The sequence below is a fragment of the Protopterus annectens genome, chromosome 6.part0 (assembly GCF_019279795.1).
Source record: "Protopterus annectens isolate FY-2018-M chromosome 6.part0, PAN1.0, whole genome shotgun sequence".
Classification (NCBI taxonomy): Eukaryota; Metazoa; Chordata; order Ceratodontiformes; family Protopteridae; genus Protopterus; species Protopterus annectens.
In genome coordinates, this window is record NC_056737.1 from 235,379,972 (window position 1) to 235,398,757 (window position 18,786).

Below are 18,786 nucleotides of genomic sequence, written 5' to 3' on the forward strand. Positions count from 1 at the left end.
TTACAGGTTCATATGTTTATACTAGGCTAACAACCACAGGGGCCTTATTAAACCAAGCCATGCTTCCCAAATATATCTGACAAATCTTGCTATACTAAGGAAATTTTAAGGAGTATGTGTAGACTGATGCTTGAGTGGTCAAGCATTTACTGGCTGCCTCTGTGCATTGTCCCCTTTTAATCACAAATGAGCCATTCTAACTTCTTTTCACCCATTCAAGTTTGCTCTATCACATTTTTCCCCTGAAGATGTGATATGTCTATACCACTGTCCCTTCTCTCTTCCAGCAAATGCATGCCATGTCTTCAGAGCCTTTCCTTATACTCCAGAACTTCTACTCCCCTAACCATTTTGGTAAAAATGTCCCACTCACCTGTCTAATCTATCTTTGAATTGCTACCAGGACAAGCACACTAATAGTAATGTGACTTTACTGTTGCCTCATACAATGACATATTGAACTTGATCCCGCAGCTGCACACCCCAGCAGCACGTTGGCCCTCCTCACTGTCTTTTCACATTGTACTACTTAATTTGGATCTCTTTCAAAATATCAAATCGCCACTTTGTCGAACCACCAATCGTTGAGATGACATTGCCAAATTTACACTACATTAAGTGATGACAACATAGAAGTACACATCATTGAAAATCAAGGTTGGCCAGTAGCACACACGACACCATGACCAGGTAATGTAAAAGGCTATGACCGTGATTTTTGATGACGTACTTTGAAGTTGTCATCACTCGATGTAGTGAGAATTTGGTGATGTTGTCATGATAAATGGTAGTTCGACAAAGTGGTGATTCAGTGTTTTGAAATAGATTCCTTAATGCTGCTTGGGTTAGGTAAATCCCTTTTTTGTCCTCTTTATCATCAGCCCTTGTAATATGCATATATTCTTTGGATTCTCTGCACCCAAGCTTTTACCTGTCGGTCTAACATGCAGACTTCATTAGGTCCTAATGGAGATTCTACTTCTTCATCTGTGACTTGCTTCAGTAGTCATGGTGCAGTCAGTAAGCAAGTTAATGTTGCTGACAGTATCACATTCTGTTTTTGCATTATTAATGTAAGCATGTAAAATATTTCATGTTGTTAACACCCCTTAATAACTCCAGTTTTGTACATCCCATGCTGATCATTTCACTATGCTTGCTCGGAAGATCATGTTAGCTTGTAGATGTGACCTTCCTTCCTTTCTTAGTTTTAGGTATGCATCTGTACCAGGACATCAGAAATTAGACTAAGAAAACACTGATGAGTATTCTCATTTCAAGTGTACAGGGAAATCTCCAGTAAACCTGAAAATATGACTGTACTTGTACAGGATACACTGGGACTCTGCTTTCCTGATCAGTATGCTATTGTAGTAGGAGGCAATGAGTTAACACCTGTGGACTAGTTCAAAACTCTGAAGTCTTTTTTTTTTTCTTCAGATAATCACTCCTTAACTGCCTGTCTCAGTAGTCAGCCACCCTTTTTCCTCCCAATTTTAGCATTTTGAACCCAGTTCTCATGCCGTTCAGTTTTTCATCTTATCTTCAATTAAACACATTGCACCAACCTTACTGAAGTCAAGTATGCTTTATCCATGATATTTCTTCTGTCCACCTTAGTGGTGACCCACTTATGCAACAGGTTCAGGGTGGAGAGGCAAGACCTTTGTTATATAAATTTTTCTTGTGGACTGTCTGCTAGACAGTATTAATGAATACTACTGGCCTTCCCCATAAAATTGTTTTCTCTGCTTTCCCTTGGATGGAGATAATGATGTCTGCAATTTGTGTGGCTGTTTCTTTGACACACATTTGAACGTAGAACAACTACCAACAGCCTCTAGCCTTGCAGCAACACTTTAGTAACTAAAGAGGGATTATGTAGTTCAACTACTGTCCACCGAGTATTGCCAATAACTAAATAAGTGTGTTACTGCTTGATTGCTGAAGACACTTTCATTTGTAAGTACTGTACTTCTGTAGTCTGAATTGTTTCGAATGTTTTTACTTTTGATTTGTTTCAGCCCCCATTCTTTATGAAAACTATGTCTAAGCTATATTTTCTGTCTGAAAGGCAAGTTGATAAAACTTTATTCACAAACCAGTCATATTAGGAAAGATACAACAGGAAGAATTTTGTTTAAGCTGGAATCTGTGTTCTCATTACATTTCTGCCTTGCTTATTTTAGTCAGTTTAGTTCCATGAGAGATCATAGTACATTCAGTTCTGCAATGGATCTTTGTACTTCCAGTGTTCGTCATTTAGGTGTTGGTACATTAAGTCCTGTAGTTCATGAATTTATACTTCCTCTGGTTCCAATACCACAGTTCAATTTTCATTTTCTGGCTGACAGCCTACATATAGTACAACTCTTACAACAATATGTTATTACTGAAAAGATAAATAAAAAAATAAACATAGCTTTGACTACATGGATCTTTGCTGACAATGTGATGTCTGTGCTCTTTAAAATCTTATTCAGGTTTGTCATGGTTTTCCTTCCAAGAGGCACACATCTTTCAGTTTCACGAATGTAGTCATCATCTGCAGAGATCTTTGAGCCACCAAAAATAAAATCTGCGGCTGCCTCCACTTCTTCCCCATGCACTTACAAATCACTGATAGGGCTAAATGACAAAATGTTTAGTTTTTTTGATAGCAGAATGCCAGCTTTTACACTTTCTTCCTTCATCTTGATCAACAGAATATTCTAATCTTTCTTACTTTGAACCATCAGAGTGCTATCATCTGCATATCTGCGTTTAATATATTCCTGGCAATTTTGATTTTACCATATATTTTTCTTACCCAGCATTTCACATGGTATAATCAGCATATAATTTAAATAAGTAGTGTGATGATATACATGTTGCATTCCTTTTGCAATCGGGACTTTAGCATTATATTCTGTGAGACATAGTCTATTGAACACATACTATGGCATTTGTGATTTCAAGCAGAATATTCATTAAAAACTCTGACTGCGTGAATGCATGATTAGTGTCCATGGGGTCTTTATTGTAGCTGTATTATGAAAAGAGTTGCCCTGCTTTACATGAATTTCTTCTCTGTGAGCTTCTTATTACTTAAAGGTATATACGCCAACATATTCTTTGTTTTCCCTGATTGTAAAATATATTGTTTTATAAGTCATTTTCATTGTATCACGCATTATATAGTGGGATAAATGTACATTGTTACCCTACTGGAGAAAGAACGTAGTAAGCTGCCATGAACTAAGGGCTGAACAAAAGGAAACTGATGCCATTTTTTTCTCTGCTTGAAGCAAGGAACAAAATAATTTCCTGGACCTATAGCTCCCCGTTTTTTTTTTTTTCTTACTGAATTTCTGCTAAATATCTCTGTAATAAGACAATTATTGGTGACTGTAGCAGGATCATTTACCCTTTGATAGAATAAAATACTCTGAGAGCGTCTCATGAGTTATGCAAGTGTAAGACTTAATGGCAACTTTACCTCAACAGAGTGAATGAATTTCTAACTGAATTATATTTTTACAGTAGACTGAAAGAATCTGTAACTACAAAGTATATTTCTGTAGTAGAATGATGAACTGCACTTGTAAATTCAAGTGAGTGTAGTACTCTGCAATATATATGTTTAGATATTAGTTCACAGGCAGGAAATGCATGTTATGTTCTGACTAGTTTGCTACTTGTGTGTCTCTGCTATCTTTAAACAAAAACAAAAAAACAAAAAAAATCTTGCTATTTTCCCACTTTCTATAATTTTAAAAAAAGTTCAGTTACAGAGTTGCTGTTCTGAACTGTTTGTAAGTTTCTTGGAGGCTAGTACTTGCTTGGGCTAAAGGGAAGTCTCTGTGTTCACCAGTGGCAAATACCACCCCCCAGCTCCTTAAAAATATCATTGAGAAAATTTTGTCTTAATTAACCATCAGTATAAACATGAGCTTGTGTTAATGTTTTATGTTAAAGTTGATTGTATGTTACTCATTACACAGTTCTGCCATCCCATCATTCAGCTGTATTCACTAACTCCAATGATCCTGTTAAGATAGTGCGTGGTAAGCACAGTACTTTAGACTGGATTCTCAGTTTTACACTTAGCAGTACTGCAGTGGGAGGGGTTATACCTGGCGCTATCCTTAATCGCTTGGCAGCTTTTGCTGCATAGTGTCAGGGCAAAATCCTCCAAGTGAATCACTATATTATTTCTTGTAGCACAAAGAGCTTTCATGCTGATCTCGTGTGCTGCCTTGAGAAATGTTGATCATCTTCTTTGAGCTACCTCCACTTGGGTTCTTTAGTGAACTATTTCACTAGTTCCTTTCTTTGTTTCTTTCTCTTTTTAATAACCTGGTCCCTCATTGTAAATAGAAAGTAAGAGTGAAATCACTATCCTGGATCACCTCTAACATTAATGCACAGATGTCACTGAGAAACAATTTATGGAAGGGATATAATAGGATCAGGATACCGCCTTATTACATTTCAGGGAAGAAACAAATCTGGCAAGATGCATGCACCTTTGGCATTAAAAATAAATGTTTCCTAAATCAACTAAAACTAAATATAAAAATCACAAGACAATTTTGGTCTGTTATTAATTCCTTTTTGTACCATTGTAGGCCCTTGCAGCCTAATCCATATTGCCAGATGTCTTCCGTGGACACTGCTATAAAATTTAGTTTCCACTTTTCTGTTTGATTTCTTTTTTATTGAAATGTTACATTGCACAAAGAAGTCCATATATAAGGAACATCACAAGAAATATATAAGTTTCAGCTGGTTTGCTTAATACACATTAAGCTAAACATTCTCCACCATGTTATACCAATATACCACTATACACGGCTTTCAGTTATACTCCTAGATGAGAGACTGACAGTGTGCCCTTTCACCAAATGACTCCTCAGTAAGTAAACTTACAGCTCTATACTTTTCTCCTCCTTTACCTCCCTTTGCTCCTGTCACTTGAAGCACTCCTTCCCCATCCCTTGCACCCTTCTCTGCCCAGTCTTTCCCAGATCTCATCTAAATTTAACACTGCTCCTTCACCATACCTTCCAAGCCTGTTTTCCATCTCTCTGCTGTCTTGTTCGTAATCCAGCCTGCCATCATCTGCAGCCTGACTGTCTTCACTTGACAGTCCTTTTACATTCTTTACTAGCCTAAGCCTAAAGAGATATAGAATCCACTCCATTTCCCTTCCACTGACCTCTTTCTATTATTTTATCCCTTTTCCTTCACAGCTTTCTTACCTTATGACACTCCTAACACATATGCAGCTGGTTCACCCATGTAGGCCAGCAGCTCCGGGAGCATTGATTAAAGGTCTCCTTTTCTGATGGACCCACTTAAGTGTAATGTACTACCTACGTATTATAAGTCTACCAGCCACAGCTTCCAGTAAGTCACTGCTATTTCATGCCTAGGCACGCCCACTTAGAAGGCCTCATCTTTCAGTAGTTTAACTGCTGGTTTGCAGAAAACTGTGTTTGTAGTTTGTGAAAACCATGCAAAGATCTATAGTAAATTGTCCCTCTGCACATGGGTAGCCATCCTTTGACCAGATTCTGTGTTAAGACCAAACTCTAAAATGGTGGCGAAATTTATTCACTCCTGACTTCACAGTTGAGCCGTGTTACAGACATTGCAGTCTTTACAGTAACCGAGTGTCCTAGTATACATCTTAAAAAGGAAGTGCTGGTAGTACACTGTTACTTGAACTGACAAAGGTCTTTGATGCTATCAGATAGCACCTCTCCTTACAATAGCTTGCTGACATTGATCTAACAAAGGCACTTTTTCAGCTGTTTGCAAGGTACCACAAAGGATGTATTTAGTCTGTCAGATAAAAACATGTCATCTGTACAACATACCCTCTGTTGTCAGGTCATGCTGGTGTCCTATAGATTTTTGTACTTGTCTCCCTCAATAATATATGAAAATGTTGTCACTTCATGCCGTATCCAGATGAAGCCACTCTTCTGCATTATGTCCTCCTCAGGACATTTGCTCGAAGTGAGTTCCAAGCAGCTTGAGTTAACATTTATATATGAGTAAAACAAATAGGGCTGTATGTTAATGTCAAAAAAATGAAAAAAAAAGCATGTTGTTTTGGGCTCACTCAGCTGCAGCCTATACCAGGGATGTCGGGAGGCATACACACTGTACTGATTTCAGTACAACTTCTTTAGAAGAGGGGGTAGCTTTTTTAATTAAAAAAAATTACATATTTTTGTTTTTTAAACAGTGTTGGCTCCTTTAAGTATTTTAAAACAGCGTTCTCCTTTAAGGATGCTGACTCCTTTAAGGATGCTGACTCCTTTAAGTTAAATTTTTTTAAGGATGCTGGGCGCCAGAACCATAGAGCAATTGAAATTGCAGCAGATCCAGCACATGGCTACATAGAATTGAGCTCACATCACGTAATGTTCGGCTGGCTGGCTGAGAGCGGGAAATGTGCATAGCAGTGATAGCTTGAATGTATTGGATTATGGTGGAGGCAGCCACATGGTGAAGGCAATTGGGTGAACAGCGTGAATGGATTATCAGGTAAGGTACCATAAGGAGTGTGTGTGTGTGTGTGTGTGTGTGTGTGTGTGTGTGTGTGTGTGTGTGTGTGTGTGCGTGTCTGTGAAAATGCCCCCCACGTAATACACCTGCTGGCTACAGGTGTTTAGGCTCAAACCCTGTACCTTTGCTCCAGGGTAAAAGAGCCTAAAGTCCCTCACCACCACCACCATTTCTGAACTTTGTTCAGATTTTTTTTTCTACAGTTGTGAGCTATGGTGAGAAGTGAGAACTGAAGTTGTATTCCTCAGCTGTGGTGAGAAGTGAGAACTGAAGTTGTATTCCCCAGCTATGGTGAGAAGTGAGAACTGAAGTTGTATTCCCCCATTATTGTTTTTGCTGTTTGTCCAGGTTTTTTGTGCTAAGGTGTGAAGTGAGAACTGAATTTGTATTCCCTCATTACTGGCTTTGTTTGTCCAGGTTTTTTGTTCTAAGAGGTTGAGAGCTATCTAAATGATAGCCATTAAGTTTCAGTCTTTCTATTTTTCAAACTGCTGATTTAGCATAGTGGTATGTTGCAATGACTGTAGTGCATATGGTTCTGGGTTCAAGACATGCATGGTGGTAACACAGCATTTTATTCTAGCAACTTTCCAAAATTATACAAGCAATGTTTAAAATGTGTCCCTGGCTTTTGTCCCCCCCCCAATAAATGTTGGCTTTTCCAGATTTCTTGTGCTGCAAAGTTCAGAGATACAGCTGAGTGTCAAGTACGTTTTACAAGGAGCTGAGAACTGCAGGGGAACTAAAGTTTAGTGCTGCTTATGCTGAGTCTGCTTATATTGTTAATAGCACAACAGGTAGTGTACTTGCTTTTGATGCAGAAGGCTGTGGGTTCTTCTCCCTCAGTAGGTAGATGCATTGCTGATACTGTACTGTGTTGTAAAGGGGGTGGATGCTGTAGTCTTCTTTGCCGAAGATATCTAGTAGTAACTATGAACCTGTTATCAGTTTGCCATCCATTCCCTATTGCAATATTACTTGCTTATCATTTTTTTAATGCAACATAGGCAATTTATTCCTCAAGGGCAACAGGCACTTTATTTGTAGATGAAACAATGAAATATAAAGTTGTTTGCTAGCAGCAACCTCTTCATTAGTTACAGATTTCTTTAATGTGGAATTATGTAGATGGCTTTTACTAGTTCAGAGATTGTGCATATTTACTGATACTGGTGGACTGTAGAAGTTAGACTTTTATGATGGAGATGTTCTGAATTGGGCTGTTTTGTCATTATTGGTGCATGCATTTTGTTTCATTGTTTACTGGAAAAATGTTCAAAACAATAAATTTAAAATGCTGTCTAACAACTATACTGTATTGTACAAGGAATATATTTTAATACAATCAGGAAGGTGTATCAAAGAGCACGTGTATGTTTCATGTGCAAGAGGCCTATGATTTGAAAACAGCCCAGTTAATCTTTACCTGGCAAAATGTATTTTCTTTGAATGTGGGTTTCAATGCTGTTTCAATGAATGTGAGTTTCAAGGGCAGAGAAGTTTTAATGCTAAGTCTAGTTTCATTGTGAGACTGCATTGCTTTGTTTAGCAGATATTTATTGGTGTTCATGCTGTAAAATGCAAAATAAAATTTTCTGGCAAATCATTTAGGAATGAAGTCACTAAATAATGACAGCCGTTAAGTTTCAGATGTCATAACCTTCAGAAAAATGCATGCTAAAGCAAGACCTGTTATTCTATCAACTGTCTTAAGTTTATACAATATTAATTTAGTACTGTTTGTATGGTCCCCAATATATTTGGCCTTGTCCAGATTTCCTGCATTAAGAGGTTGAGAGGTACGTGCAAATAAATCGCTTTATAGAATTAGGAATATCCAAACCTCTCAACTGTCCCCAATTTTGGCTCAAAATGTTGCTCTCCCCCTAATAATCCCTCTGCAAAATAGCAATTTTGGAAGAAAACGTGGAGGGTTTACAATTATAAATAACTGTAATGATCAGAGTTATACATTACTTTTATTTCAGAAATGCATGTAGATTCTCTAATTTTGTCAGCTGCTCAAGTTAACAGTGCCCATATTAAAATGATGTCCCTTCTTTGACGGGTTACCAGCTGTATTGTCTGGCAATTTTATATTTTTGCATCACACTTTTGGTCTGTTTTTCATAAAATTGCGGTTTTCTGGCAAATTAGTGGCAAATCATTAAAGACTGAAGTTAGAAAATAATGGCAGACATTTGAGTTTCAGATTTCATACCTTTCAGAAAATTCGTACTAATGCAAGACCTACTACTATTCTATTATCTTTCTAAGTTTATAAGAGCAATATTTAAAAAAGAAAATCCTTATTTTTGGGCCTTTGCCTCAGTTTTATTTATGGGTTTGTTGCTCTAAGAGGTTGAGGGGTATGTGTGTGTGTGTGTGTGTGTGTGTGTGTGTGTGTGTGTGTGTGTGTGTGTGTGTGTGTGTGTGTGTGAGAGAGAGAGAGAGAGGTAGGTAGGTAGCATACCTCTCAACTGTCCAAATTTTGCAGAATGTCCAGATTTTTGCCCCATATTTTTTGTCTGTTCCTCATAAATTTTGTGATTTTCTAGAAAATCATTGAAGGCTGAAGTTGCTAAATAATTACAGACATTTGAGTTTCAGATGCCCTTTAGAAAAATTCATACTAGCACAAATCCTCTTATTCTAGCAACTTTCTAAGTTCACAAGAGCATTATTTAATATCTGTTCCTGCTTATTTTAGGCTTTGTCCATATTTCTTGCACTAAGAGGTAGGTAGGTAGGGGTGTGTGTGTGAATGAAAACCCTAGTTAGGGGTAGCAGGTGGTTAGTAATTTAGTCAAGCTCAAAACCTGTACCTTAGTTACAGAAAACAAAAGCATGAATCCTCTACCCCAACTACCATGCTGCATTTTTCAAACAACTGACTTTTAGGTTCCTTTTCAATTCATGGAACCGAGTTTGAGTGAATCTATATTATATTACTGAAGAGGCATTACAGCGAATGCCTCTTCATCGACACTAAAAGAGCGAACTGTCAATTACGAGAATGGACGTAGCTTGGCTGGGGAGGGGGGTAGCAGTTTGAGAGATGTGAGTACAAATTTGAAAATCCTAGCTACACCCCTGGCCTATACTGATCCTTTTTTTCCATTACTTTGTCGAGAACAGTCATGCATTTGAAATATTAAGTCTGCAAAAATTGTAGGTGTAACAGTTAAAAAGAACCTACAATTTAATTTGCACATTATCTCCACAGTTGATAAAACTGATCCAAAACTTTTTCATGTTAATCATGACTAAATATATTAATATCTCAGTAGTTGGATTATTTCTACTACCAAGGATCTTTATGATTATCATACTGTTATATGTTTACATTGGTCTTATCAGGAGTAGTACACATTACAGGCTCATCACGTTGTACTAATTTCACTAATTTTTACAGTCCGTACGAGTACACTATAGATGGTCAATGTCCATATTTGAAAGTGTATTTCAAACTGCCTGTTCTTTACCTCTACCCTTATATGAGAAATTCAAGAGGGTGCAATATCTATATGTTGCTCTATCTATTTATAGTTTTATGTTATTTTTTTTTTTTGTGATGTGAAATTACTTTTTTACTAAAATATTTTCTGTATGTATGCCGTTGCACTGGGAACGAAGCAACACAATTTTGTTCAGCTACACTGTGGTGTAGATTTGAATGGCAATAACATTTGACTTTAACTTTGTTACCAATGTTCAATTTACATGTTTTTGTAACTCAGAACAGTTTTACCATAAAATTTCCCAGCTTCCACCTGGTTTGCCCTTTAGTGCTCACCACTGTGCAGCCCCCTAGGGACTCAAGTGGCTTCAGTCTAGTGTCAGTTGTACCAAGTATAACTCAATTTTCAGCAAGTGCTACTGCACTCTCCAAAGTGCTTAGCACTTTGTACAGCATTTTAGAGGTAAAAGGTAAAACCCCCTTATAGTTTTTAATAGTTTTCATTTGGTATGTACTTCCCTACTATGAGCATTTTTATAAATGATACAATCAGGCAAATTTCCTCTGGAGTTTGATTCAAACAGTACATCAAATAACATCTCTTTAATAATTGGGTCTATGTATGTGCTACCATGTGACACAAACCCATACCTGACATTACCTCTGCACTCTTCATGACAGCCGTTTTTAGTGTGAATAAACCACTCTTTGTTTTTCTTCTCCTTTTTGTGCATCTCCACTCCTTCTCTTCCCCATTTTGTTCTTCATAACTGTATCCATCTGTACTAGTTTGCTTTTTTTGTCCTGTGGTTTTCTCTTTTCCTCCTTCACTGCACTCTGCTATTCCTTTACTTACTCCTGTCCCTTTCCTGCTTCATCCCGTTGTTCACCTTTCACACTTCAACTGCCTCTCTTCTCTGCATTCTTACTCTTGTGGATGTTTGTCATTCTTCTCAGCTTTTGTAATCTCTTAGCACCTACTTGTTACTCCATTTTCCTTTCTTCTATCACAGTCTCACCTTTTTATGTCTCTGTCTTTACCTTCTTTGCTGAGCCTCTCTTGTCCATTAATTTATAAGCAAAATCAATGGATGGTGATAAATCTTTGGCATAATCAGCAGAATCAAAGAATAAAAATAATAATGTACTTTTGGTATAATACCAAACCATTTTGGCAAAAGATTTGCTGTCTGCTGCTTCATGTTGTATTGTATCTCTTGTTTAGCAATATGGTTGTCGACACATGCAGTTGTTCGTTTTTATTTAATGCATTTTATATCTTAGTACGTCTGTGAGGATTATGTAGGTGTATCATGCATGCTTTAAATGCTTTTTCTTAGTTAAAACTTTCCTGTGAATACATAAGTGTCGGAGTACAGGGTCTTGTCTTTCATTTAATTTACTGTCATTTACTAGTTTTATAATTAGCAGAGTCATAGATCATTTAACCCATCTCTGTAATATTTCTGCACTGATACCTTTGCCTTTCCTCACCTTTGTAATGAAGTACTGTCTAACAATCTACATTTACCAAGGACAGGGGTCTTGTGGGAATTTTCAAAAGCAGTTACTACAAACAGATAGCCATCTGTGTATAGAGACAGAAAGAGGTGAGACGGCTAAGAAGTGAGTTGGCATTCTTCAGATATCTTTGACAAGGAATCTCTCAGAAGACTACCTGAATGAGTGAGAGCTCACCTAGAACTTTTTTGGTTACTGCAGCTTGTGTAATGGGTTGGAAGTTTTATAGACATTTTTTTATATCCATCTAACATACACATGATAAGCCAATGTATGCAAAGAGAGTAGGTGGGAGTGGTTATTGTTTGGAATCCTGCTTGACCTTTGCTGTGCATTTTAAACATGGGTGATATGTGGGGGTCCTGTTATGAGCTGAATAATTATCTTAATGTACTTTCTGCCTCTGTGGGAGGTAGGATTCCTGCAGGAGGCAGTGAACATTTCTGCCAGTGTGATGCTGGTACCTTCTGATATAGCTAACTTTTGACACATTTTCCCAGCAGTAAACTCAGAGTTCAGCACCTTGATTGGTCGAGTATGACACATAATGCAAAGATGTGTATGTTTTGAGCCAGGCTTTTGGGAATGCTTAAGTGGCATTGACCTACTTTCATTTTGTGTGTCTGGGGGCGATGGTGGAGATTGCCTTTTAATTACTAAAGTTAAGGATTCACAGCCATCTAGTAGAAAACATGGCAAGACGTGTTAGGGTAACAGACATGGATTCCCAAACATAATCACATGTTGTGAATGGCAAGGTGTTTGTTAGTAGATGAGGCTGTCTTATGAGCAAATTTTCACACAGAAGTATGTTTCTAAGGTGGATAAGTTTTTTTTTTCCTGATACTACTATGTGTGTAGTCATTTAATGTGATATAAAATGTGTTTCTAAGGTGGATATGGTTATTTTTTCTTATACTACTATGTGTGTAGTCGGGTCTATATGACATTATCGAATGGACTAAATAGCGAATGCTATTTAATTGATCCGATGCTGTCGAAATGGCAAAATAGCGAAGTCACGGAACATCAAATTTTTTCCCAGGGAAAAAATTCGGTGGTCCGTCTTTGGGACTGTGCCATTTCCTCCACTATGGTGCGATCTTGGAGTTGGTATATTTAAGTAGGGGTGGTGTGTGGGGCACAGCCTCCCACTTAAATTTGTGTTTAAGTTTATTTTATTTTTTTACGGAGCAGCAATTTTTTTCACTGGGAAAAAATTCGCTGTTCCATTTGTTCAATATTTTGTTGTTTTGATGTTATCGGTACGATGAAATAGCATTCGCTATTTACATTGTATGATAATATGATATAGACGCTTGTAGTCATATTAATGTGATATAAAACGTGTTTCTAAGGTGGATATGGTTATTTTTTCTGATGCTACTATGTGTGTAGTCATATTAATGTGATATAAAATGTGTTTCTATGGTGGATATAGTTATTTTTTTTCTGATACTATTGTGTATAGTCATATTAATGTTTAACCAAGACACCAAAAAGCCTTTCCATTAAACTGACTGGGAAGAACAAAAATTAGGCATCATACTGCTTTTTTTTAATTTTCCATCACTTCTTCCATATAGTCAAAATTTAGGTCATTCTTTGCATCAGATATCACAGTAGCAGGGACTGGTTCTTCAGTATTAACTGGAGAGAAGCTACTAAATTAAAATGGAAGTTGTACTACCTGGAATAAAGCAAACCATTTCTGTATGTAATTTAATGTAAGGCTTCTTTAAAATCATACCAATATATTTAATTAAAAATATAAATATGGCTCATCAGCATGTTTATTTCTGTGATAATTTAAGTGTCTGGAGATCTTAGGTGAATAACAAAGTTAAATGAAATTAAAAGTGAAATCATTGCAAAGGAATATTTGACACCAGCGTTCCTGCTGGGTGTAAATTCTTAGTTATGCATTTTTGGTACACAAGTCATTTCAAAATGTTTCCTTTTCCTTTTTTCCTGCAGCAATTTTTCCAACTATAAGAATCGTTTTAGTATGCCTGGGGACACTGAAGGCCTTTGGTACAGGTAGGAAATGTCTGCACAGTCTTTATTTACCTGAATCCCTCAGAGAGTACTGCTTCTTTACACAAAAATGCAGGCTATGGGTTTGAATGAAGTTAACAGAGACTGCAGTCATAGCTAGCAGAGCTCAGTCATCTTTCCTGTAAGTGTTCAGTTCAGAAAGTACTCAGAATGGCAAAATATAGATCTAGTTGCTGTTTTTGAGCCACGGCTGTGTAAACAAGAATTTCAAAACATAGTTATTCCACTTTATAAGGAATGAGCAGCCACAAAAGAGGAGAAGTCAAAGCTTATTTGATTTATTTTACTTGGCTATACATATAAAGAGGGTAAAGTCAACATGCGTAGAAGAAGCTCTCTTTCTGCGGTAGTGGAATGTTTTCCTTTTTGCTAGCTAGGTGAGGTGACAAGTGAATGGTGTTTGCAGTTTGCATGAGTATAGGGCTTGGCCATTTGCAAGAAATACCTCTGTGGCCACAAAACATCCTGCAGCAGGATGCTTAGTAATTAGAAACAAATGAATCAAGGTGTTTGACCTTGTTGTGCTAACAGGAATATGTGCACACCTGGAAGTTGAGTGGCACAGAATGCTGAAGGTAATGAGGAAGCAGACCTCCTGCTCATACTGCCCTGAAATGGTAGCTTACCATGTATGACCTTATGTTTTAACATTTCTAGCTGCTTTCAGAATTTTCACTGGCAATATTGATCTGGGTAAAAGTGATATGCAGGTGTGTATCTATATGCAGACAGACAGATGCACACACACTCTCATTCTTTATATTCTGCACTTTACTTGCAAGATCATTTATGTAGTAGTGTGTGTACTACTTTTATCAACCTTATTTATAAAAGTATACAGTACATTACACATGTATTAAAGTTCTGCAGCAGTGGATGTCTCTGCTGATCGCTTAACTTTTGCATTCCTTTCTATACAGACTATTGTATTTTAGACCAAATATTTAACTAATCCTACAGCTGAGGTGAGCACTGATGTATAACATGTGTAGGATAATTCATTTATACCCACATGTCTAGGCAAGAGAATGAGCCACATTATATTAGGAAGGACTTGTAAGTATTACGAGTAAAATATAATTCCCTCCTCAGTGTAAAGCAGGCTGTTACAGTTAATGATGGTGCTGATCCATCTTTGGAGTAGTGGGTGTTTGTGTCTAGCTGGAAAGGATAAAATATCTGAAAGAGAGATGGCATGAGAGGTTAAACTTCATAGCTTTGGTGTACTTTTGAATGTACGATGCAACAGAATGATCAATGACGATGTGACAAGAGAGACATTGGTGCATGTCTTTCAGATTTCTGTGGCAGTATGCATATGTCGCACTGACAATCAGTTCAGACTATTCGGTTTTAAACATTATGAGAAAATGGCACAAGTTTCAGTGGCATTCCAAACCAACCCCTTCAGGCATTCCTCAGGGTCCACAAGACCAGGAACGCTTCATGCCATCTTTTTTTTTCAAACATTTTTTTGTCAGGGGTCAAGTTACCGCCACATCTTTGGGGAAAAGGATTTTATTGAGGACTTTGTCTAGTCACCAGAAAGGAAGAAGATTGGTGACCTATTCTAGACCTGTCCAGACACAGCACCTTTTTGAGGGTTCCTTGCTTCAAAATGCTTCATTTCAAATTCTTTTCTCTTGTTTGCCCATACATGCTCTGTGATGACCCACCACTGCCAACCAGTAATCAAGGAACCTCAGTCCTCATCACTGGCAACAGTGGAAGAAATTCATTGGGAGGATAACAGGTTCACACATAGTATTTCTAGATGCAGCTCTCTGCATCAAGTGCAGTTTCCCTTAAGAGCAGGCAGAAACCACAGTCATTCCGGGGATGGTTTCTCCCTCTTCATCCAGATCCCAAATCAGACTTCCCACTGGCACAGCTATAGAGTTGAGTGTCCATCCCAAGACTGCCAGCATCCTCTCTGTCCAACAGGTGCTTCGTGTCCCTGCCCAAGTAGCATTGTGTCCCCGCCCAAGTAGCAAACACACACACTCTTTGAGGTTTGATTCACACATGCACACACACACACACACACACACACACACACACACACACACACACACACACACCTGGGAAAGGCTGGCACAGGTTTACTATCTATGCCCCCTTCTGCCCAGACTGTAAGGTAGTTTTTACTGCCACCATTCACTCTTGCCAGCTACCTTAAGGCCCTTGACAAATGATGTCCAATCTTACTATGTAATATTAATATTAACACATGTAGTAGTTTCACCAAGAGCAAGGCTATTAGGAGTGGCCCACGCAGTGTCACCAAATATGTAAGTGCTCTCAAAACCTAAATATATCTACACAGATCAGCCACAATGAAAGCTTTAAATATATTTAATAATAAATAATAAAAGAACAAGACTGTAATAAATATATATTCACAGTGACATCAGAGTTCAAAACCACAGGGAATATGTAAAGTAACATTGCAGTACAGGCTCACACAAATAAAGAAAAATAAAATCTAAAATTAGCTTTACTGTATTCCTGACTGTATCTAAGAGAGTTATACTGTTCTCTAGAAACTTACTTCATTAGAGCAATGCAGATGTGGTCACTGGTTCTTGTTGTCAGGCCCAAGACCGAATGCAGAATGCTCTTGTCTTACTAAGAGACTTCTAAATAGTATATAAAATATTACTGCTGTGATAGCTTACAGAATGGTATGATTTCTGGTCATCTGACTTCTAGTGCTCATGCATACCCTCATTGCTGAAGCTGGCAGTATTTAGCATCTACCTGTAAAAATACTCATACAAGGGCTTTTGCTCAGATCTTTGACAGATGCTAGAAATCATAAAACAATTTCATTGCTTCATGCTTCCAAAGTAGCAATTCGTTCACCCCGAAGACAATACAGAAAGCTTCATAGTACAGCCTTTGTGTTTCTAGCTGCATTGAAACTTGTCAGATGGCCTATAAAGTAATTTAATTTGGAAGATTTTTCTAAAGTTTGCTGGACTGAGGTTAACACTCTGGTTTCCTCTGTTAACATATACATTTAAACAGTTACAATAGTGCATGTACATTTCTGTTCTCTTCCAGTATGGCACACTGTGGATACATTTTAAACACAGCATTTTACAAATACCTTTTCAACACAAACATCTGTACAGAGCAGTTTGATATACACATGACATACAGTTCTAATACATTTCTAATACAAACATATTATATAAATTAGTTTGATATTCACAAATGACATACAACTATCTGCAAAATTCCAGCCAACTGTGCTGGCAGCAGCTCCCTTCGTCTACTGGTTATTCCAGATTTAAAAGATGTTTATTTAGACATTCCTATCCACAAAAGTCAAAGAAAATATTAATCTGATGTTGTTAATCTTCATTTATCCTTGACATTATGGACTGTGTTCCAACTTGGCCATTATAACAGCTTGCATGAACCAAAAACTCTCGAGCTAAGTCTCTACCCACTCCAGATTACCTCAGATCTCGTTTGCTGCTCTTTTGTGCAAGATGTGTTAGCCAGATTCTCTCATCAGCTAAGTGAAATTTCATTTTTTCTCTAAATTTCTGAAAAACTCCTTTGTAATCCTACACACACACACACCACACACGCACATGCACATACATACACACACACACACACACACACACACACACATATATATATATATATATATATATATATATATACATACATATATATAGTTCTACCCAGTTTGCCTTTAGCTTGCTTGTTTTATCCCCCTCCCTTTACACTTTGGTGTTCTTCCCTACCATCATTGTTAGTTCTTTCCCTTTTCTAAAAATAGTTTTTCTTTCTCACTTTCCTTTCTGTGAGCTAGTGTGCTGCTATTACCTCATGGCATCTGTTTCTGCCATCATTGGTAGTTCTTTCCCTTTCCCCTAACTCTTGGAAGTTCTGGCCTACCATTGTTAGTAGCCATTCCCTTCTAGTGTGTGTGTGTGTGTGTGTGTGTGTGTGTGTGTGTGTGTGTGTGTGTGTGTGTGTGTGTGTGTGTGTGTGTGTGTGTGTGTGTGTGTGTGTGTGTGTGTGTGCATGTGTGGTGCTTAATCATCTACTTCTTGGGTGACCTTCCCTTATTAAATTGATCATGCAGCAGGCTTGGAAGGCCCCTGACTGCGTAGATCCAATCCCCAGTAGATCAGACACAATTCTCAAAGCACCAGAGGATCATCTGTTTTGGGCTAAGGGATTAGCAGTAGATGCCATGGTGGTTGCGGCAGCCACCAAGAAGGAACTTGCGGAAGAGAGTTCCACTTTTCATCCCCCTAATCGAGAGTCCAGGGGAAGGGACAGATTCAGAAAGGGGGTGTATGCATCATCGACCTTCATTTTAAGGTCCTTGAGTTTTATGGCACACTTTACTAGACTCCAGAGGGTTGTCAGATACCCTTGCAGGAGCTATGTCTGAGAAGGTTCAAGATAAAGTGGCCTCCCAGCTGGCTACCCTGGAGTCTATTTCCAATTCATTCATGAGGCTCATCGCACATGCAGCCAAAGGGATGACTAGGCAACGGGTTCTGGTGTTGCCATAAGGAAACATGCCTGGATGCACTTGTGCGAGTTTGCAGAGCCATTTATATCTTCATTCATCAGTGCTCCTTTTAATGGATCGTACTTGTTTGGTCCCAAAGTCAGAGAAACATTAACCAGGTGCAAGAAATATGGAAAGACCCTTTCTGCAGTGGGCACACATTTTCATCTCCCCAGTGATCCTACTCCAGGAATCAGAGGAGCGGGAAGATGTGGTTCAAAAAATCCCAAGGGCCTTTTCAGGACACACATGGTGGTGGCTCCCCTTGGGGCAGAGGGGGGACTCTAATGGAAGACGGCAACCCTGTGGCACAAAATTAGGTTCCAGAGATTCCTTCTCAGGGAAGCCCTACCAGTGTGCCTGAAAGGGGGCCCGATTACTTACCTTTGGAGGCAGTTGGGAGAAGGTTTTCCTTGCACTCAATAGCCTGGCAACAAATAACTACAGATGCTTGGGTGCAAAGGATCATTGCCAGAGGACAATACATACAATTCATTCTCATTCCAAGATCAAGGTGAAGACTCCCTGATGTTCCTTCCAATCAGAGGGATCAAGCAGCCCTGGAAATTCAAAAGCTGCTAGAAAAAAAAAGAGTCATCCAAAAAAAAAAGAGTCATCCAAGAAGTCCCTTCAGAGGAGA

At 38.2% G+C, this 18,786-nt stretch overlaps 1 protein-coding gene across 2 annotated transcripts in view; it reads left to right on the forward strand.

The window, feature by feature from the left end:
- Positions 1-18,786, forward strand: part of ACP7 (acid phosphatase 7, tartrate resistant (putative)) — a 1,845,593-nt gene that overhangs the window by 1,187,610 nt on the left and 639,197 nt on the right. For both annotated transcript variants that reach the window (XM_044073975.1, XM_044073976.1), the window contains exon 6: positions 13,520-13,582. In XM_044073975.1, coding sequence (XP_043929910.1) covers positions 13,520-13,582 — 63 coding nt within the window. The remainder of the gene's footprint in view (positions 1-13,519; positions 13,583-18,786) is intronic.